At 21.1% G+C, this 24,148-nt stretch overlaps 1 protein-coding gene across 9 annotated transcripts in view; it reads left to right on the top strand.

Moving 5' to 3' along the window:
• Positions 1–1,602: 1,602 nt before the first annotated feature.
• The window catches only part of LOC122717791 (potassium voltage-gated channel protein Shab), a 71,201-nt gene continuing 48,655 nt past the window's right edge, over positions 1,603–24,148 (top strand). For 4 of the 9 annotated variants that reach the window (XR_006347246.1, XR_006347248.1, XR_006347247.1 and 1 more), the window contains exons 1-3: positions 1,603–2,085; positions 10,806–12,134; positions 21,198–22,044. Coding sequence is in view for 6 of the 9 variants with exons in the window: in XM_043942190.1 (XP_043798125.1) it covers positions 11,070–12,134; positions 21,198–22,044 (1,912 nt within the window). In the remaining 3 variants the exon portion in view is untranslated. The remainder of the gene's footprint in view (positions 2,086–10,805; positions 12,135–21,197; positions 22,045–24,148) is intronic. The other 5 variants (XM_043942187.1, XM_043942185.1, XM_043942184.1 and 2 more) reach the window with 4 other exon arrangements.

The raw sequence follows: 24,148 nt of genomic DNA, 5'->3' as shown, positions 1-24,148 counted from the left end.
AATTTTCATATTTAAAATAATATAAATGGAATTTATAGAATTTATTATATATATTAATCTAATTCTCAAAATTTAAATATAATACAAACAAAATTACAATACTAAATTACATAAATATTTTAAATGCTTATTTTAAAATCATTGATAAATATAATGATAAAAGAAATTTAATAATTATTTTTATTTTTATTTATGTAATACATATATATATATATATATATATATATACATATATAATATAATAATTCATAAATATATTATTTTATAATATATTATAATAATATATAGATATTTTATTTTATTTATAATAATAAAATGATTAAAAATAATAAAAGATATTTTATAATAATTAATCAATAATTTTTATTTTTATCTACTAAATCTACTTCATTGATAATTCATTAACATTACTATTATATTGTTCTGAAATAAACATAATTAATTGTTTATTATATATACTCTTCTGTTTATTCTCGAATAGGAAGAGAGAAAACTTGAAGAATGAGTGAAAAATTTAAGATATTAACAGAAATCAGAAAGTAATTGATTAAGCAACAATTTTATTCAAAAGAAAGAAATAAAATGACATGTCATTTTTCTGTTATTAAATGATTCTGAATAAATGTAAAGATATCTGGTTTTTTGCTTTCATGGATTTCTTATTTGTTTTCATTTCTTATTTTGTATCCGACTTCAAACAAAGAAGTAAAAATAGTTTAGCTAAATGTAATTTATTTCAGAACAATATTATATTTGATTTTTTTTTGAAAAAATATCAATCTAAAAATATCAATGTTATTTATCTATTTTTCATTTGGTTTTGTTATATTATTATTAAATAAATTAAATATAACAATATTTTAGATGCTAACAAAATGTAAAAATGTTCTACATCTTTTTTACAAGATATACAGATGTTCAAGATATTTTAGACTAATAATTCAATAGTTTTTTAATATCTGCAATGGAAATGTTCTTACGTAACAATATGTAATTATTTATTCGAGTTTCAAAACGATTTTCTTTGAAATTTTTATTTTAGCTTTAAATTATTTAGATATTTAATTGAAATTTTGATGATCCATTATACATATATCTTATCCATTACATATATCTCTAAGTTTTAAATTAAAAATTATAAATAGTAAAAATGAAAAAGATTATTTAATATGAACGAAAAAATGATTTTATAAGAATTTATAAAATCTAGTTTTGACGTTTTGTAAATTTTTTTATATATATTAATTTAATTTTGATACAATTATAGTTATTATTATAATAAATATCATTATAATATTTATAATTAAATATATCTATAAATCGGTAAATTTTATTAATGAAATTTAATTCATTGATTTAAATAAACCGTAATAATTTTTTTTAGTTTGATATAATATTTTCTGCGTACGCATATATATATATATATATATACAAAAATGCATACAAAAATATTATACAGGTTCAAAATTGATATCGAACTATCAGTTGTAAAAAGAAAAACGTGAGCATCATAGGTAAAGGTCAAATTTTCATGACACGCGCGATAGACAGGGTAGTATACGATATTCGTCCACGCAAGCGCAAGTCTGGCTGTAATCCAAACAATCTTTGTTGGAAGTAATAGCAATTGTAATATTAGTAGAATTTATATTGTCATCATTAGTGGTCGTACACGATCAACTTTATTAGTTTAAAGATATTAATGCTTATGTTTTGTTTTTGAAAATTATTTTGCAATTCTGTTCCAATACAAAAATTTATTATAATTGTATATTAAAGTTTTGATTTTTAATTTAAATTATTTTTTAAGAATCCGAAACAATAAAAACGCGAAATTTTTTTTCTTTTACATCAAATATAAATAAAAGCGGTTATCATATTGACTATTTCCTAATCGATAAACCTGCAAACGTCGATTGCAGCGCTTAGTGTGGAACAAGTGGCAGTACGATATTGTCGTCATTGCTCGTCACTGATCGTCACTACTCGTCATATTATTCGTAATATCACTTAACAAAATGTATTACTACATTATTGTATGTAATGTATCTTTTCGGACGAGTAGTGCCCGTGTTTAAAACAGAGGTGAGTTGTAAAAATTAATATTTCTAGTTTGTTTCTATTACTACTGTATGTCTATTTCCGTTTAGGAGCTATTCATTATACATACCGGTACACGTCAAATATTGTCTCCAAATAACACGCGTAGATAATTTGAACCTCTCAGCTGTTCGTCCTTGAATTTGACATATATTTAATATTTCATTACTGTCATCTTGTAGATTTAAATTAAAATTATGATAAAAATATATTTATCATTAGTAATAGAGTTGATAATGAAATATATTACATATTTGTATAATTAAATTTTGAAAAAATTTCAATCGAATTTATTATAACTATTTAGTTTTTGGTGATTCAATATTAAAAATATTTAGACTATAATGCACAATGTTTAAATCTAATGAAAATGAATTAATATTAAAAGAATTAATATTTAAAAGAATAATATAGAAGAATATATAGAAAATATTTTGCCTTTAATAATTAACTGCTAAAAAATAAAAAGAATAACTATTTAAAAAAATTTTACATAATAGACATACATAGAGCAACAATTTGATTTTTATGTTCAATATAACGATTACAAATTTAATCACAATATTTTTTTTTATTTAACAGAATAAAAAAATACGATATTTCAAATTTGCAATACATTAAGAGATGTAGTTTGTAAATGTATGTTGTTCTTTACTATTTTGCTAACATTTTTTAATTACTTACAACCTACGATAACATATATATGACGAATTATTTGTTTAAATGGATATATTTAATTATAACTTTTAAATTTTTTGAAAATATATATATTATACTTATGTATTATATGTATTTTATATAATTTATTTTTTTTCATTATGTCGCGAATTTGAATCGTAGACGATGTTATTAAAAGCAAAGAATTCGAAGCAGGCATCGTATCTTACGACACTTGGCGAATATTTTTGCTAGCTATATAACATTATATTGACGCGTAGCCAAAATCCAAATTGTGCATCCAAACAATACGTGGACAACACATATTTAAATAATAATATCTTGAATTATATATGCGATTGTTGGCTATGATTATCTTCTTACATAAATATTTTTCGAATGAAGATTTGAGTTATAAATCAAAAAATGAACAATTTTATATAAGAGCTAAATAACAAAGAAAAATAATTTAATTGATAATAAGAATATTAAGCATAATGCTGTTCAAAAATGTAAAAAAGTTTTAAAATTAATATCACGAATAAATATCATGCTATGATATTTAAAGTTATTTTTTAGAATCATTCATAAAAAAAATATTTTTTTGTATTTTATATAACTTCATTCTTTTATCAATTTTTTAATGTTTTAGAATGATGTTGAATAAGTTCAGTATAATAATAATTTTCAATATATATATTTTCATATATATATATTTTCATTCAAATATATATATTTCAATATATATATTTTCAATATAATAATCATTTTCAAGGAATAATTGATTCAAATAATAAGAATTTATTGAAACAATTGATATATACATATATATATGTTCTATGATGCCGTAATCGTTTAAATCGGATATTTTACGTACATTTAACTGTACATAAAACGTATATTTACATTTGCTTAAAGTATCCAAAGAAATTCAAATAAGTAATTCAATGATCGAAGTATTTCGTCTCGCGCAGTTGTTTCCGCCCACATGGATCGATCTGCGCAAAGTAGATACCAGAGTGTACTCCAAAAGCTTTTAGAATACGAGTGTCAAATAATTACTACAAAATTGTAACAAACAATATCTTGTTCACTTATATATAACTAAGTACTTTTTTCAAAGATTATATATGTAATCATATAGAAATTCAATTACAAATTGAAATTCTAGATAAAATTATTTTTATTAGATAATCTTATTTTTTTTCATCTTAATACTTTAATAATTTATTTAAATACTTAAATATTTACTTAAATACTTAATATTAATTTTAAGATAATAAAAAATTAAAAAGATTATCCATTATATGTTTTATATATATTTTTTCTTTTTCTCTTTTTTTAAGATAGAATTATAGTTTATAGATTCTATTTGAATCTACTGAAATCTGATGTTTTTAATTTTAAAAGATTGATAATATAATATAATCAATGATCTTTTTTTACTTCTAATTATGGTTATATTTAATTAATTATAATTTTTTACAAAAAAAGGTTTCTGAAAAAAATATATAAATTATTTTGACATTTGACAGAAATTATATCTATATATAATCTATATAATTAATCTATATATAATTATAAAATGACTAATTATAAGGATCTAGTGAAAGAAAGAATATATTACAAATTATATTACAAATAAAAAATTGATTTTTATTAATTTTCATATTTTTCGTTGTTTAGTTACTATTAGTTATTATTATATTTGATTTAAATATAATAAAATTTCTATTGTATTATATATACAAATGATTGTTTTTTTTTATATATTTTAATGAAACTCGTATATTTCTATATTATGCAGAATTTTTGCTTAATGTTCATACTTGCTACATATAAACAGTTTCGTAAAAAATAATAAAATTGAAAAATATAACTTCCATATTATTATTTATTTCATAAATATTATGACGTTTACAAGAAACTTAAATGTAAATTATAATAATAAAATAAAAAATATATAAAAATTATTTAATAGACTTAAAAACTTCAAAATAAGTTTACATTAAAAAAATTCAATCTTAATTATATAATTTTTATTAAAAATATTGTTTTTCATAAAACCTTTAATATCTCTTAACACTAACATAACATTGTAACATAACTCTTTTTTATATTAGATTCCTTAATTAAATTTATGAAATTAAAAAAAAGTTATAAATATGATGAAATTATATATGATATTAATTAAAATATCAATAATTAGAAACAAAAATAAAATAAAAGAAATATGCAATCAAAATAATAATTTTCAAATTTCCGAATTTCTATTAAATGTATTTATGTGATATTAGATCTTAATGACCGATTTTCTTTTTTGTTTTGCTTTTACTTTCTTTTATTCTCTTTTTTTATCTTTTCACTAGTTGATTGTTATGAATAAAAAATATTGTTATGAATAAAATTGTTTGCAGCTATATTTAGCTTGTTATTTATTGTTATTGATATCTATAAACTTAAGAAATTTATAGAGAGAAAAAGTAGATATAGAATTTTGAAAGAATTTTGAATAGAATTCTTATTTATATTGCATTTCCGGTTACTATTGAGATAATTTATATATTAAAATATAAAGTGTTTGATAATGGAGTATTGAATACTGATCTATTTACTTAAAGATAAAACATACAGCATTGTTATAACTATTGTATTTTTATTTTTTATCTTTTTTCTTTCAATAATATTATGTAATATGTATTAATATAAATTATGTATTAATATAAAATGAATATTTCGATTTGAATTTTTTAATAGTATATTTTTTTTTAGTATATATTCTATGAAAAATATTATTGCTTGTCCACTATGTTTTATAAAAAATATTTATATGTATTTAAGATATTATTTTTAGAAAAATAATTTAAAATGAAATATTATGTGATTTTGCGAATAAATCAATTTACAATAATTTTTTTATAAATTTAATGTGATTGTTTCTTTTATTTAATTCTATTTTTTATTTTAGATATATATTCTTCTATATTCTTAATTAAATAAATTAAAAAAAAAAAATTTAATTAATTATATAATATAGAAATTTTAAATTTTATTTTAAATAATTATATGTTTATTTTTTAAATATAAAATATAAATATATAAATAAATATAAAATAATAATAATAATATAAATAAATATATATATAATAAATATAATATAAAATTAGATAGATATAAGTTTTATAATAGATATAAAATAATAATTTATAAAAATAATAATTATATATTTATTTTTGTGATAGATATATTAGATATATATTTCTTAAAATATTCGAAGAATTTTATATAATTGTTATATAATTTTTTGCTAATAAAAATTAACTACTTTAGTTAATATCGTTTTTAAACTCTATTATAAATAAATAATATTGCAATTATATGAATAGTAAACTTGAAAAATAGTTAAGAAATATTGCTTTTAATGAGAAAACAGGTTGTTTGAAATTGTAATTAAATAAATTTTTAATTAATTAATTATATAATTATATAATTTTTAATTATTATATATAATATATATAATATAATATAATATATATAATATATAATAATTATATATATATATATAATATAATACTTAATATAATATAATACTGAATATTTTTTAACGATAAGTTTCTATACTTCATATAATTTGCCTTATTTCTTTTAGCAAGAAATTATTTTTGAGTCTTTCTTTATTCTCTGTTTTTTTTTTTATATATCAATACAGATTATTGATACCATTATTAATTGTAATCATATTTTAATTGATTCTTTATTATTTTATAAAATAAATATATAAATATGTTTTTTTAGATATTTCAATGAAAATATTTACGGAATATAAACGGATTATGAATTTTGATATATGAATTTTGATAAAGTTTTTATTTTTTCGATTTTTATATTGTCTCAATATATGCCTATATACAATACATGTAAATAATATATAAATTTAAACAAATGTATAGGTTATAATCTATATTATTATAATTACCATTAATTGATATAGAAACAATATAAAATGTTTATAAATATAAATTTGTAATCATGAATATCTTTGGAAATTTGAAATAAAAATATTTTGAATAATATAGAAAGTTATTGTAAGTAAAATAGATATTTATCGAATTGTTTGCAATCTTTCCTTTTAATTCTATGCAAAACAAATTATTTATTAATATCTGAATATTTTATTAGATTTAATAATAATTATTTGAATTTTATCATAAGATATACAAATAATGAATTAATAATAAATTATTTTATTAAGCTCTTATTATCTTCTTCTGAAGTTAGACTGGAATTAAAATTCTCTATTTAAATATTTTTTACTATTAAGATTACTACTACTACTATTAAGAATATATATAGATTTTTTTATATAAATATTATTATTTGAATTCTATAATTACAAAATATTTTTGAATAGTGTTGTACATATACATATAGTATATAAAAACTTTTACGTAATTGCGCATACTATTACGTAATTGCGCATGCTTATTTATTGTTATTGATATCTATAAACGTTTTATGTACGTTTTATTTTTTTATAAAACTGTTGCATAAAAATTCGAAGTATTCGTATTAATTGTGCATGTTTAATCGTTATTTTTTATAAACTCTCAAATATTTTAATTTTGTCAAAATAATCACCATTACATACAGATTTAGACTTTGTACAAACTCATATTTTTCAATTGAATAAGGAGATTTGAATATCGAGACAAGTGCTTTTCGAAACTGGGTCAGAGTGTATTAACCTCATACATAAATAGTACTAATGATATATTTACAGCAAAAATTTTTCAATTTCCTCTTCGAAATTCACTTTTTTTTTATTTTCTTCTTTTTTTAATTCTAATGTAATTTAATAAATTTCTTTTTGACATTACTAAAAACGCGTGTGATAATAAGGAATTTTGCCATATGTACGAAAATAGTAACGTAAATGATGATATTAGATTTGAAATTTGATCTCATTAAAAACGACATACTTTCTTTGAATACATACTATCGTTCAAATCCATTGCTTATAGATATATATCTATTCTTATATTATATCTTCTGAATAGTAATGAAATTTTATCTGAACGAAATAGAAAATGAAGTACAAACATTTTTTGAAATAACATGAATATTTCAATTTTGTCAGCTAATAAGAAATAAATAGAAGAATATTATATATGTTAAGAAAGAATAAATAAAATGCAATTCGTGGGATATTCGAAATAACTTCTAGTATTCAATTTTATTTATTTTATTATTATATATTTATATACTTCAATATTTATACGTAACTATATTACTATAATATATATGTATTATATAATTTTATGAAATATAAGAAAATTTTAGAAATTCCAAATGATATTAAGGAAAAATTGTAAAATTACTATGAATTTAAAAAATAATAGTTTAAATTAAATAATTATATATTTTTTCATAATAAAAATTATTTTATTTTAAATTGAATAAAAGATATAAAATAAATTATTGTTATATTTCGTAAATTTAATAGTTTATAAAATATTTATTTATAATATTTATTTTTATTTATTAATTTAAATAAATATTATTAATTTAATATTTATTTTTTCGAAAATTTATTATCTTTTAAAATGTTTTAAAATATTTTATTATTATATTTTTATATATTTTTTAATTAAATTTAATTTGTTGTTAACTAAATAGAATAATAAGAATAAATAGAATAATTTAAAATGAATTGACTATTCTTATCGTTATGATTCATTTTATACTGTGAAATACTGTTGAAAATATATACTAATAGTAAGATAGATTTTATTATTGTATGTAGTTTTATTTTAAGTTATATATGCATTGTTTAACAAATGAAAAATATAAATTAATTTTTAACTGATTCTGACTAATTTTTAATAATTATCTTTTTTGATAGTTTTTATTTTATAATTTTAAAAAAAATGAATCAATTTTTGATTTTTTATTGAAGAAAATGTTAAGTATTTTTACAGAAAGTTAAATTGTATTAATCATTTTGATTTGTGAATATAATTATGCAATATAAAAATATATGCAATATAAAAATATGACATTGAAGAGTATAATTGAAATAAAAAATATATACTTAATATATATATATATACTATATATATATATACTATATATACTTGCATTTATTATTAATCTATAACTCTATAAATCTATAATTAATCTATAATTTAATCATGAAGCTAAGAATTAATAATTTATATTTTCTATGAGAGAATATAGATTTTAAAGGCTAAACTTTTCACGTTACGAAAATTTTATGAAAGAACTAACAAATAGTTGATTATTAATGTGATATAAGTTATAATATATAATATATAATATATTGATTATAATTTATATTGTTTTATATGAAAAATAAAGCATATTTTTGATATTTTTTTTTAATATAAATCAAAAGAATTTATTTAAAATATTAAATTTCTAAATTATAATAATATATAAAAATTACTAAATACAAATTGTAAAAAAAGATAAATATATTTATTGTCATGTTATTTAAATATATTAATATATAATATATATTTTATATTTATAAATCTTTATTTTTAAAAAAACTCTAAATAAATTACATTTTTAAAAAGATTTTATTTATATTTTATAAATATAAAAATATATATATAATATATATTCAATATGAAAAATATAATTTTATTATAATAATAATTTTAATCAATAACTTTATTACAATAATAATTATAATCAATTATAATTTTATTAATAAATAAATTTATTTATTTATTTTTTATTATATTTATGTATCAAAAAAATGATTCTTTTGATATACTTTGTCTAACAAAATAAAAAAAAAAGAATAAATATTGAGAACTTTAAATGAAATTTAAAATTATAAAAATTAATGATTTTTATTAATATTTGATTAAGTCAAGATTTTCCGAAAGTATTAAAAATATTATTTGTTTTATTTTATAATGTAATAAGATATAGTAAATTAGCTATTTGAAACGATATTATAATAAAATGTATTTAAAAAATTTGTATTCTTATAAATAGTAAACTACAAATTAATCAATTAAATATTTAGCATTATAAGTATTTATATTTTTTACATTATGATACATTATGATAAAAATCCATTTTGCGATTTAATATCACTAAAATTTCAAGATTTATTTATTTGTCAATAATTATCAAAATAATAATTCTAATATACTAATACAAATTAAAAAAAACTATATGATATAATTGTTTTACAAAATCATATACTATCTTTTTTCAATGAAAAATCATCAAAGTGATTATTTTAATAATAATTTAAAATATTATTTTAAATCAATTAAGATATTTCTTGTAAAATGATGAAATAAGAATGCAATTAAGTAGCCAAATTAATTCTTAGATTTGAACTTTCATCAATATATTTGAAGTGAATGTAAAAAACAAAAATAATATGGCCAAAAACATTGATTAATATATTTTGTGTTTAATTATAGAATTAAAAAATAAATTAATAAAATCATCAAAAATCATTTAACTTATTATTAATCATTTAATTTATTTCCTTATGCTATTTTTAGTTCCAACTTGATTCAATTTTGATTTCAGAAGATAAAAATATAAAGAAATTCGTTAATAATTAATTTGTTTCTTATCTTTCATTCATAAATATATAAATATTCAAATAATTAGAAAATATAATATTTTTATTCATATAATATTAAATTTACAATGAAAATTTTTTTAAAACTGTAAAATTTTAAAAATTAAAATCTGTACTATACTATATTCCGTAAAATAATAGAACATATAGCAATTTCACTATAAATAAATGCCAAAATGTGATAAATGAATTTCATAACAATAAAAAAAAAGAAATTAATTATTCCATTTAAGAACAGAAGCATTTTTATTATTTCATTTTTTTCATAAAAATGTATTCTTTTTTTACGATTTTTGTTATTACGATAAAAATTTTAAATTCTAAAGATCTTTGAGTGATTTCTAAAGAATTAAATTATACGTTTAACAGATAAACCTTAGTTAACAAATTCTTAATATTTTTGTATATATAGGTTGATAATGATGTGGCGCGGTTTAGCCGAGCCAACGGAAGAAGATAGACGTACATACGGATGAAGCACAAGAAAGGTAACCTGGACGAGGAGGAGGCGGAAGAAGAAGAAGGAGAGGAAAAAGAAAAAAAAGAAGATAACGAAAGAAAAGAATATAGACGAAATAAGAAAAAAAGAAAAAGAAGAGGAAGAAATTCATGTAGAAAAATAGAAAAAATTGTATTTATAACCAATCTATCGGCGTGATCATCATCGATATATTTGATGCCAAGTGAAAAAAGATTTGAAGACGACTCAACACTGGCGGACGGGGAACGTAATGGAAGCACCGTGGTTACGGGCCCGGTGCTATCGTCGTCGTCGTCGTGCACGGTGCCCTACATCGGCACCGACCAGGGTTTCGTGTTCGAGGGTGGCGGCACGACGACGTTGCAGCGGGCTGGTGCAACTAGTACATCGGTCGCTAGTTGCACCGGTAGCGGAGGAGGAATTCTTGGAGGAATCAGTATCGGGTCAAACATAGTAGTAGGATCAGGAATTAATATGGGGGGAAATGTAACACTAGGAGGAGTTGCCGTTGTCGGTGGAGTGAAAAGTGGAGGAGGAGGTGGTGGAACAAACAAGGAAGTTCGATATGCTCCATTCTTGTCGTCCGTAGGATTGACCGGTTCCATAGCACCGGTGAATCTGACGCCGCCGCCTCTACCACCGCCTCCGCCACCGCCGCCGCTGCCGCCGCCGCCGCCACCGCCGCCCCTGCCGCTGCAGATGCAGCAGCAGCGTGCCTATTCGAGGTCGATGACGTCCCTACCGCCTGAACCGTTTATGATTATGAGGTCGAAGGCTCTTAACCGACGAGTCTCGATCAACGTCGGTGGTGTTAAACATGAAGTTCTATGGCGTACTCTTGAAAGGCTACCCCATACACGTCTAGGCCGTTTAAAGGACTGCAACACGCACGAGGCGATTACTGAACTATGCGATGATTATTCTCTTATCGACAACGAGTATTTCTTCGATCGACATCCGAAATCTTTTAGTTCAATTTTGAATTTCTATCGTACCGGAAAACTACATCTTGTTGACGAGATGTGCGTATTGGCTTTTAGTGATGATCTCGAATATTGGGGTGTCGATGAGTTATATCTTGAAAGTTGTTGCCAACATAAATATCATCAGAGAAAAGAACATGTACATGAGGAGATGCGCAAAGAGGCAGAATCGCTCAGGCAAAGAGAAGAAGAAGAATTCGGCGAAGGACAATGTGCGCAATATCAGAAATGGCTGTGGGATCTTCTGGAGAAACCAACTACATCCATCGCTGCAAGGGTGAGTGATATTGTTAATGATCAAATGTATGTTTATCATGTTTATTATATAAAGCTTATTAATTATTATTAAGTAATAAGATGGAATGATAATTATGCGTGTATTGATTTGGAGAAATTTTCAAAATGAATTTACGGAAAAAAATTGGAAAGGTATTTCTGAATGAAAAAGAATTTGAATTTGAACCAAAAGAATATTATAATAATATGAAAACATACTATTAATATTAATAAACTCTTAATTTTTATTGTCATTGATTGCTTAAGTACTATTATCATATAGATTTAATTTTAATAAGATATTTAAAATTTTCTATAATTCTTTTTATATTTCTTTTTTTTTAAACTTTTAATAAAATCGATTTGAATAAATCAATTTTTTTCCATATTTTGAATTATATCGTTGGAGAAATGATAATTTTGTAATTTTACTTTCTTCTTTTTAGTTTATTGACTTTAGATGATTTTTCTATTTTTTTATAATTTAACAAAATAATACAAGATTCAAAATAATTTTAATACTTAAATAATTGTTTGTTTTAAATGATGATGTTGAAAATTTTAATTTATTAATAATTTATTAAAAGTTCATTAATGTTTTGTTATTATACGAGAATGATGTTAAGTTTTGTTCACTAATTTACTTACACTCTCTCCACATTTACAGTTTGTGCTGGAACCATTATTTGAAGAAAGATACTATTAAGTTGATAGTAGAATATCAATTCGATATAGTTCTTCTATAGACGAAAGTAGTACAAACATTTGCGACATATGTGATTTTGTAATTCTAATCTCGTAGTAGAATGATAATTAAAATAGTACATATTATATATATATATATTATATATATATATATATATCAATTGATCGAATTTGGATTCTGGCTCAGACTTTAATGACTATAGTCAATAATTATATTTACTTTTTATGTGGAAAAGTTCTATCACCGATTTTTAGAATATTTAGTAGATTTTTTTCTTTTTTATAAATCATCCCCATATATAGATAGATATTTGAAAATTTTTTAATTATTTGCTTTTAAAATTGTTTATGATTTAAATGTAAATTATATTATTTGACTATGCGTTTGTCATTATATATGTTACGTTTATCATAGAACTATAAGAATAGTTTTGATTTATACTTTGTTTCAAGTATATTTTTTTTAAACATATTCTTTATTTATTTCTTTATAATACATAAAAATTAAATTCTAGAATATAAACTATATATTTTATAAATAATATTAAATTCAAGTTTCAGAATAATAATTGATGAAATTCGAAATAAATTAAAAAATTAATTTATTAATATTTAAAAAAATATAATAATTAATTATCTACAATAATATTTAATAAATATTTAATTATTATATTAATAAATATTTAAGTAATAAATATTTATTTATATTATTTTAGATTAGAAATTTATTTTTTTATCTAATATTCATCATGATTATCTAAAAAAAAAATTTAAAAAAATATGTTTAAAATGTAGATTTATACAAAATATTAATATATTGATGGAATATTTTTGGAAAATCGACTTTAAATATCAATTGAAACTAATTTATTAAATTATAAGCAATTGAAATTTTGAAATTGAAATGAGATAATACAGAATAAAACAGATCTTATTTTATTTAATAAAAATTTAAATTGTTCAATAAATATATCTTAATCGAAATTTTTGAATCAACTTTTATATTTGTTTTGATTTTTTGTTTGATTCGACTCTCCAAAATATTCCATGAATATATTAATATTCTGAAAGTATGTATTTAGGTTTTTATAATAATATTATAACAATTTTTAATTTTAATAATAATTAAATAAAATAATTTACATTTGAATTACTTAAAAAATTATTAAATTATACTTTTAAAAGACTTAAAATTTTTTAAGTCTGTCTCGATACTATTGTGCATGGGTCTTAAAAATTAATCAAAGTCAGCGACTGAAAACTATAACTTTTTGTTTTTTTGTTAATATGACAAATACAATATAAACGAAAACAATTAAAAAGCATTTCTAAATCATTATTTTTATAAAACAAGTAAAAATTTATTAAGAAAAATAAAAAGTTTTGCATGTCCTGTTTTTCATAATGATTTTCCTTTCAATCTATATATATGTATATATATATATATATATATATCTATATACATAATATACTTGCACATATTTACAGATAATGATAAAGTTTTATTATTGAATATCTAAAATTAATTAATCGGATTCATTAGCCAGTGAAAAATATATGTAAATCTAATTGATTTTAATATAAAAAATCAATTTTGTTTTCTTCATTCAAAAACTGATCGAAATTTGATTGAAGCATTATTCATTTAATTATTAAATACTAATTAAATAAATCTTTCCATCTTGATATAATAATATCGATGCATTCATTTATTAATAAAATTTTATTCGATTGTTAATAAGATATATGTATATGTATGTATGTATGTATATATTATATTCATATATATATACATAGAACTATATATACATATACATATATGTATATTTAAATTTTTATTCATATAAGATATAAATATAAAATAGAAAAGAATCAATATGCAATATATTATATCAAAGATTTAATTAATTTTTCAAGTTTCGTTATGTCGATGTATGTAATATGTATTTTATTTCTAGGTGGTGTTAACAACGTCATTACTAATTTTATATTCATTTATATTCATTTTTTTTTAGTACTTACTTTTAAAAAATATTTCATGTTTTAAAATAATAATCATTTTGACCCTTCGATAATGGGAGTGCATAATACGCGATTACCAGGTATCACGTAGATTCTTTCTCGACACCGCTCCCTGTGAGATATTATACTAATTTCGTTACCAGCGAATTCAATTCGATATGTACATATTAAAAAAATATATATATATGTCTACATATATATTTATTATATGTAGATATATAATATATATATATGTATATTTATTTATTTTTAATTATTATTTAAAAAATATAATTGTCATAATTTTGCATAATCATTAAAATAAATGAAATGAATCAGCATTAATATAATAAATCTGACGTTACTCGAAAAGAAATATATTTCATCTATTTTTTTAATACTAGAAATAGTTTTATTTCTATATTTCCAATATTTATATATATAGATACAGAAGATAGATTAAGTAAAATTAGGAAAAAAATATCTTATAAGTTAAAATAATAAAAATATCTTATAAATTATTTAGTATATAAAATGAATTTTAGATTATACAGGTATGTATACTACATAGATATATTACATAGTATATATATTTCTTTTCGTGTACATGTTGAATTCGAAATAATAAAACTATTATAATAATAATCATATAAAAATATCTGTGAGGTATTTAGGCAATTAAAATTTTTTTTTATGAATATATTATTTCATACTAATACTTGCCATACACACCACAAACAATACACATTGCACACACTGTTGCTCCAAGATGAAATAGTATTATGCGGGGTTCTAAAATAGTACCTATATCCTTCATTAGTACCTAATTCCAATATCACTGAGATTTTTCTTTATCATATTAATGTAAGATAATATCTTAAAAACCTCTCTGTCTCTGTCTCTCTGTCTCTGTCTCTCTCTCTCTCTCTCTCTCTCTCTCNTCTCTCTCTCTCTCTCTCTCTCTCTCTCTCTCTCTCTCTCTCTCTCTCTCTCTCTCTCTCTCTATTCCCTATTCCCGTTAAATATATCGACGTTCGATCTGACTTGAAGATAATTAGCATTCCTTTTATTCGATCTTCATTGGTTTCGGCATATCATGATAACGTTTTTAATGGAATATAACGGAAACGTTCTTCATCGAATAATTTTCGCGGAGGAATCATCTTCTAGAAAACTCTTTACCGTATGTCAAAATATTTCTCTGAAATGCGTCAATAATATAAAAACTATTGATTTTTCATTATATTTAAATCACATAAAGAATTGTTGGTCAGGATCTTCTCACAGCTCTTTTAGTTTCTTATTCTATATCGAATTATTTAATAACAATAAAAATTTTTGCATTTGAATAATACAATGCAATCTCTTTATATTTAATACATGTATATATATAACATTGACATATAATATAATATTAATATAATATTGACATAATTGCACGGTTATAAAAATGTTTTATATAATTTATTTAAAAATAGAATAATATATTAGAAATAAAATCTATTTATTTATATAATAGTATATTATATAAATAATATTATATAAATATAATATATAATAGTATAATAATAATAATATATTGAATTATGTATTATGAATTCAGTTAGAATATATGTTTATATGGAGATTTTATTGTATTTAGATCTATGCGAATTTTAAAATTTCATTTGTTATATTGAATTGATTTCAGTTTATCTTATAATAAAAGAAGAATAAAAAATATCTAGTATTTAGATTTTATATTTTTTAGAAAAAATATTTTAATATTTTTAAAATTAATATTTTTAATATAATATTTATATTTTTAATATAAAATTATAATTTTATGTATAATTGAAGGAATATTTAATGTGATAAATTTATTTATTTACTTTTTGTAACAAATAACATACAACAAATAATTAAGTTATATTTATATTATTGTTATATTATAAAATTAACGTAAAGTTTAATAAAAATAAAATATTTATATATTTTATTCAGCAATATTAAAACTAGCGCTTAATATATCATAAATGATTTTGATAATTATTAGCATTTTAATAATTATAAACTATCTATCATGAAGGTCTTTTATTAAATGAATTATATTTTAAAAATTACAATGAATAACATGAAAACATCTATTGTTTATAACATAAAACGTAATTATTTTTGTAATTATTTTTAACAATAATTTTTAATTATATTATTTATTAATAATATTTAGTAATAAATAATATTGAAAAAAAAAGTTTCGATATTAATGCAATAATATATTTTTTGTATTATATATTTAATGTAAAATTTTAAAAAATTCGCATAAATCACACACACACACACATACATATATATATATATATATACATAACAAGAGTACATACTAGTTAACGTGTAGAAAGTCATTTTCTGCATGCAAAGGAAATAATATCAAACAATACTCAAGTGTAATTACTCGACAATTATTTTATTTGGATTATATATACTTTTTGATGAATAATAAAATTACTATAATAATAGTAATAGAATATTATTATAATAAATTCCACATTGATTAATAATATATTAAAATTATATATTATATTTTTTTCTCAGTAACAAATTTATATTTTTTATACATGTTTTTTTTTTACGTTTATAAGATTTGAATTGTAGCATTTCAATTTATATAACACATAAAAGTACTAAGTATAAAAGATTCCATCAATCTATAGTTTCTTTCTTAGAAAAACATAAATATATTTTTGATAAAATAATTATGCAATGATAATTATTTATTTTTTCAAAAAAAGAAAAGATAAAAAAATATATCGAATGATTTGAGCGGAATTGCTGCAGTTTTTTGCTTTATCTGTATATATATTCAAAGCTTAAATATTTGGTGTATTATAATACAAAAAAAAAAAATTGCATCATTAAGTATTATAGTTTCTATTTGTATTTGCTTTGTTTCTAGAAAATGACATGCGCCAAAGTGTTAACAAGTATGACTTTATTTAATTGAAAAATAAAAAATAATATTAAAAAATAATGTATTTGGCAATATGTGCATGATAAAATAATTTGTATTAATTAATTATATCAAAATATTTATAAAATTGATACATGTATTAGATTGGTGAAAAAATAATGTTTAATTTACAATTACAAAAGAAAATTATTTTATTGAAATCCTTACATAAATATATATGATTTGTGAAACAATATAAATTTTGTATAAATAATTTAAGATAATAATTTCTTTGAAAGAAAATTTTTAATCAATAATATTTTTTTTGATAAAAATTTATTTCAAAATTTTTATTACGAAATTCGATAAATTTCCAACTTTGACATTACAAACGCACTAAATACTACAAATATTTTTGTTTGAAAAATAAAATGTTTTTTAATTTTTTTTTATGTACAAAAATTTAAATACATGAAATATTGTTTTAACAATTTATAATTGATTGATTAAAAACAGACATTGTCAAACATTTTATATATTTTATTTTTATACAAATGCTATATGCAATTTGACAACTATTGAATCTAAATTGATTTTTAAGTTTAGACGATAATTTAAGAATTTTATGATTATAAAAGATTAAATAATTTTATTTAAAATTGAATATATCATAATTAACGACATTTTATTATTAGTAGAATAAAAAATAACTTTTTCACTAATCCAATAATAATAAAAGAATTTTATATATAAATATTTACTATAGACATTTCTTATTTATAAAATTTTTAAATATTGAAAACTTATTAATCTATTTAATTAACATTCATTTATAACGAATTATTTTCATAGCACAATTGCGAGAATAAACAAAAGCTGTGAGTAATCCATCATCAATCGATCTTCAATATATTTTGGAATAATATAGAAATATAGTTTATATTTTTCATCGATTGCACTTTAAGCACATCAATTCTTTTGAATTTCAACAAATTTACAATGTTTTTGTAACAAACATATTAGCTTCAATTTTTTCTTCGAATCTTTTCTTTTTTATCAATTTAATCGTATTACAAAAAAAAAAAAATGAATTGCATAACACAGCTTTCTGCAACGACTTTTAATCATGCACAACAAGTGTTTTGCACAAGTTTGCACTGATGCAAGCTTAATCAATTATTTTTTATGTATTTTTAATCTAAATATAATATATAGTTTCGAGATATCGACTTTTTATAACAGAAATTTAGCGTATTCGCGAAAAGCATCGCAGTTAATTGCATGATAAGCTGTGGATGCAACAGCTCTTTCTTATCTTCCTTTTTTTCTTCACTTTTTGCTTTTGAACTTGCACCAATTTTACACACTCGGAAGCAAAATTACTTTAGCTTGATAAATAAAACAATATTTACAAAAATATTGTTTCTTTTATTCTTTTAAATTAATAAGAATAAATATTATTCTTTTAAAATTTAATATATTATAAATGATATTTTAAATATCAATAACATATTAATCCTTTGTAATCATATTAGATATTCATATAGATTACATTTATACTTAAGTTATTTTAAATAATTATAATTAATCATTTATTTAATTATATATTTATTTATTTATTTCATACATATTTATTTGTAACTCTTTTAATTTATCGATTGAATGATTTTTAATCTTAATGATTTAATGATCGATTATTTAGATAATATTGATTAAATAAATCAGATAAAATTGAATTTATGAATGAATTATTTTTTATTGAACTTCGTAAATGTACTAACTCTGCAATTTATATTCTAAATAAATTTTTAATATAAATAAATTTGTTTTACGTATTAAAAATAGAAATAAATAAGTCGAAATGAAATATTGACTTTAATTAGATTCAATGATTCAAAGGATTAATTAATGAAAATTTTCATATATATATATATTATATAAAAATAAATCATCACTTCCGAGTGTACGAGTTTATGTTATTTATAGTACAAATAAGCAAAGCGAACGCCTATATTTATTTCAGTTAAACAGACCTAGTAATTTTTGTCAATTTCTTTCTCTAAAGCAACGAATTGATTTCGCTTTGTAGCGATTGCACTAGCGTGGCTAATTTATAGATATTATAAATAGTTTATCGGTAGTTTGGGTACTTATGATGGTCGAGGATGTGGACCAAAGGGAGCGGGGTTTTGAAGGGAATAACGAACATGTGTTAAATACGCATGCCGAGCAATGTACAAAATATAAATTGTATAAGTCGAGCGACGTCGGGCAGACTGCCTTCAAACGACGAGATATTATTTGGTGCAAATATATGGATATCTATACGTTTCTATAGCAGTTTTCAGCGATTCTGTTCACTGCGTTCATTCGAGTCCTCAGTTTCGCAGAAAATGCTTTAGAACGTTATAGTAATCCGCATTTACGTCCTCCTTTTATCGACATCGTTTTGAAGTCGTTTGGAGGTTTCACGACAGGAACGTTTCAAGCGATTCTTTTTTGTCCTTGGTCGTACAGTCGTCTATAAAGGGATCCTTTTGCACTACTATCTTTTTATCAAATTTTCGTAATTCGAATATAACATCATTGAAGCATTAGAGAAAATTCATTATTCGCTACAAGGATAATAACTATTGAGATAATAAGCTTCTTAACGTACGCAAATTGTTGCTTGCTTCGTATTGTCATTTTTTCATACGTGTAAATTATTACTTATGCTTTCCTTCTATTTTGTCAGTGATCAAATATATTGTTATTGGTGTATAATTTGATACATATTTTTGAATGCTTCCATGCAGTGAGAGCTTTTAATATTTTCCCTGTTTTTGGTAGTCATTGTTGCTTATAAAAGTGCAGGCTAAATAAAACATTATTTTTCTTCGTATTTTTTACCGAAATTCATAAATTGGAAAATATTCTTATATACATACTTGATGATAGATAATCGACAGCAATTGAATTCTCATTTCTAATATACTTGTTTATTACTTTTTTTAAGTATCATGATAAATGATAGTATAATCAGAGAATATTTATGATAGTTTCGTTTTTCTATCATTGTTAAAAATTTTTATTTTTCATGTTAGTTTACTTCATTGACAATTTCCATAAAAATTCCATAAAATAATGATTAAAAATTAAGTTTCATTCTAATATTTTTCATTAAATGATATTTTAAAGATTAATAGATTAATAGATAAATAGATTAATAGATAATAAAATTATCTATTAATTAAAGAGATTATTAAGAGATAATCAAATGTTTAACAAACAGTCATACGAATAAAAATATTAAAATTATAACATATAGTCGGAAAAATGGAAAGTTTTCAAAAGGAACAATTTTTTATTTTTTGTTTAATCACAATAAAATAGAGGATTGAACGATCGATGTATTTGGTTTGACTGGTTGATCCATCGGTTTTCCAGGTGATAGCTGTGATATCAATACTCTTTATTGTGCTTTCGACGATTGCGCTAACTCTCAACACCATTCCTAGTATGCAAGTAAATGATGAAAAGGGAAACTTTCAAGATAATCCGCAACTCGCTATGGTGGAAGCTGTATGCATCACATGGTTTACACTCGAGTACTTGCTTAGGTTCAGTGCCTCGCCAGACAAGTGGAAGTTCTTCAAAGGCGGTCTAAATGTGATCGACTTATTGGCAATATTGCCGTATTACGTATCTCTGTTCCTGGTCGAGACGAACAAGAACGCGACCGACCAGTTCCAGGACGTGCGCAGGGTAGTGCAAATCTTTCGTATAATGCGGATCCTGAGGATCCTGAAGCTGGCCCGCCACTCGACCGGGCTGCAGAGCCTTGGCTTCACCTTGCGTAATTCGTACAAGGAGCTGGGCCTGCTAATGCTCTTCCTGGCGATGGGCGTCCTCATATTTTCGAGTCTCGCTTACTTCGCTGAGAAGGAGGAGCCCGGGACCAAATTCATAAGCATTCCAGAAACTTTTTGGTGGGCGGGCATCACGATGACCACCGTCGGATACGGCGACATCTACCCCACGACCCCGCTCGGCAAGGTGATCGGCAGTGTGTGTTGTATATGTGGTGTCCTGGTAATCGCGTTGCCCATTCCCATTATCGTTAACAATTTCGCCGAGTTCTACAAGAACCAGATGAGACGAGAGAAAGCTCTTAAGAGGCGCGAGGCCCTTGAGAGGGCAAAGAGAGAAGGCAGCATCGTGTCGTTCCATCACATCAATCTGAGGGACGCTTTCGCCAAAAGCATGGATCTCATCGATGTCATCGTCGATACTGGTAAGCGACGGACCACGAGGAGGATATACACACTACTCTTTCTATGGTATGATTCAAAAATATACCAACCCTTTAAAAATTGAATGATGTGGGCTTTTGGTAAAGAATATTACCGCGAACGTATTGAATATAGAAATTATAATTTATAATTATAATTAAATCTAATTTATATAGGTATTTATAATTCTAAATAAATTTTCAGGATTATAATTATGATGATTCTTCAATGGGGATGATAAATTTGATTGAAAAAATAGTATTCTAATAATGTTTCATAAATATACCAACCCCAAATGAAACTTGTAATTTATACTTATCATATATATATATAAATAATAATAATAATAATATATATATATATATATATATGTATGTATGTATATACGTATGTATAATAATTATATCTGATCAATAAATTATATCTTCTTTCATATATAAAGATAAATATATTTCTAATAAGATTTTTTATGTTTTAAATGATATGTTTTATCAGATGCTAATAAAATATTTTATTAAGTAATTTATTGATAATTTTTCTTATATTTTCACTATATTTTGATATCATTATTTGATATTAAATTAAATTAAATTATTATCTTGTTAGATAATATACATAATGTCTCCCTCTTAGGTCGATAAATTATGAAACAAACTATATTCATCTGAATAAAAAACAAATTGAAATTTTGAAGATATATCTTTGATTGATATAATATTCAAATATATGCAAGTTTTATAACTCTTAAAAAAAATTCAAAAAAGTTTAGTTCGAAAATTATAAAATCTTTTGACTTATATTAATATTATTTTTTATTTGATTATCATTCAGATTTAGATTCAATGCAAAATTATTTAAATTCAAAAAAAATTCAAAACTTCTTTTTTCTTTAATATATTTTTGCTAAAAACTTCTTCATGTATTGCAGATGGAATTTTTCTTATTTCATTTTTGATACCTCATTTTGAAAAAATAATTATTAATATAAAATCTGAGGTTTTACATTTAGAAAATAAGTATACTATAATCCTATTATAAAATAAATATAATATATAAATAAAATATATTAATTTATCATATATAATATTATATATTATATATATATTATATTATTATTATATATAATAAATTAATATATTTTCCATTTTGATTATATATTTTTATTTAAAAAGTGAAAAGTTTTTTTCAAATCTCTAAAACATCATGATTTAAAAAAATTTCGCTTAACTATCTTATATTTTTTCTTGAAACTATATAACTTCACTTTAATTTTTCTATAGAAATAATAATATTATTGTAGAATAGAATGATTCATTTTATATATAAAAATTTAATATTCGTTCTCGTATAATATTTGTCGTATATAAGTCGTATTCTTATAGTTTTATTTTTTATATATTTATTTTTTTCTTATTATAAAGACAACTATACATAATGATTTTTTTACTGGAAGATTAGAAAATTTAAATGTTAGGGGTTGGTATATTTTTAAAACGTGCTATATTTTGAGTATATGTGCTTCTTCATCATAAGATCAATATTATAATCATCAGTTATAATTACAGTTTTCGCGTTATATTCGGAAAACTCGGCTGCGACGCGAGTTTTGCTGTTTGTCAAGTAATGGTCTTAATTAATGGATCATTTTTTCTTATGCTATTTAAGGTTTTCATCATATAGATTTCGTTCATATAGATTTTGCAAATTTCATTTTTTTATCTGAAATTTCTTGTTCATTTTTTATTAACGAAAATATAAATATAATGGTCCCAATTTATATTACAAAAGTTAATGAAAAATAAATTAATTAAAAATAGTTTAATATAATAATTTAGTTATTTATATAAAAATAAAAAATAAATATAAAATAAAATAATAAAATAAAAAATAATCATTTCAATTTATTCAGTTAACAAAGTGTAATCGTATTCCAGATACTGATTTTGGTATTCTATTTCTCTAATAATATCTATTCATTATTTTCACCGATCATAAATTTATTATTTAATACTAATATACGGATGCGATTTCCAAAAAAAAAAATAGAAATAATTTAACAAAACGTTAACAATTTATCAACCCTGACGCAAGAATGATAAATTTATC

The sequence above is a fragment of the Apis laboriosa genome, unplaced genomic scaffold, assembly GCF_014066325.1.
Source record: "Apis laboriosa isolate Shangri-la unplaced genomic scaffold, ASM1406632v1 scaffold58_cov148, whole genome shotgun sequence".
NCBI lineage: Eukaryota > Metazoa > Arthropoda > Insecta > Hymenoptera > Apidae > Apis > Apis laboriosa.
The sequence above is the reverse complement of the archived record's forward strand: the minus strand, read 5'-3'. Positions and strand labels throughout refer to the sequence as shown.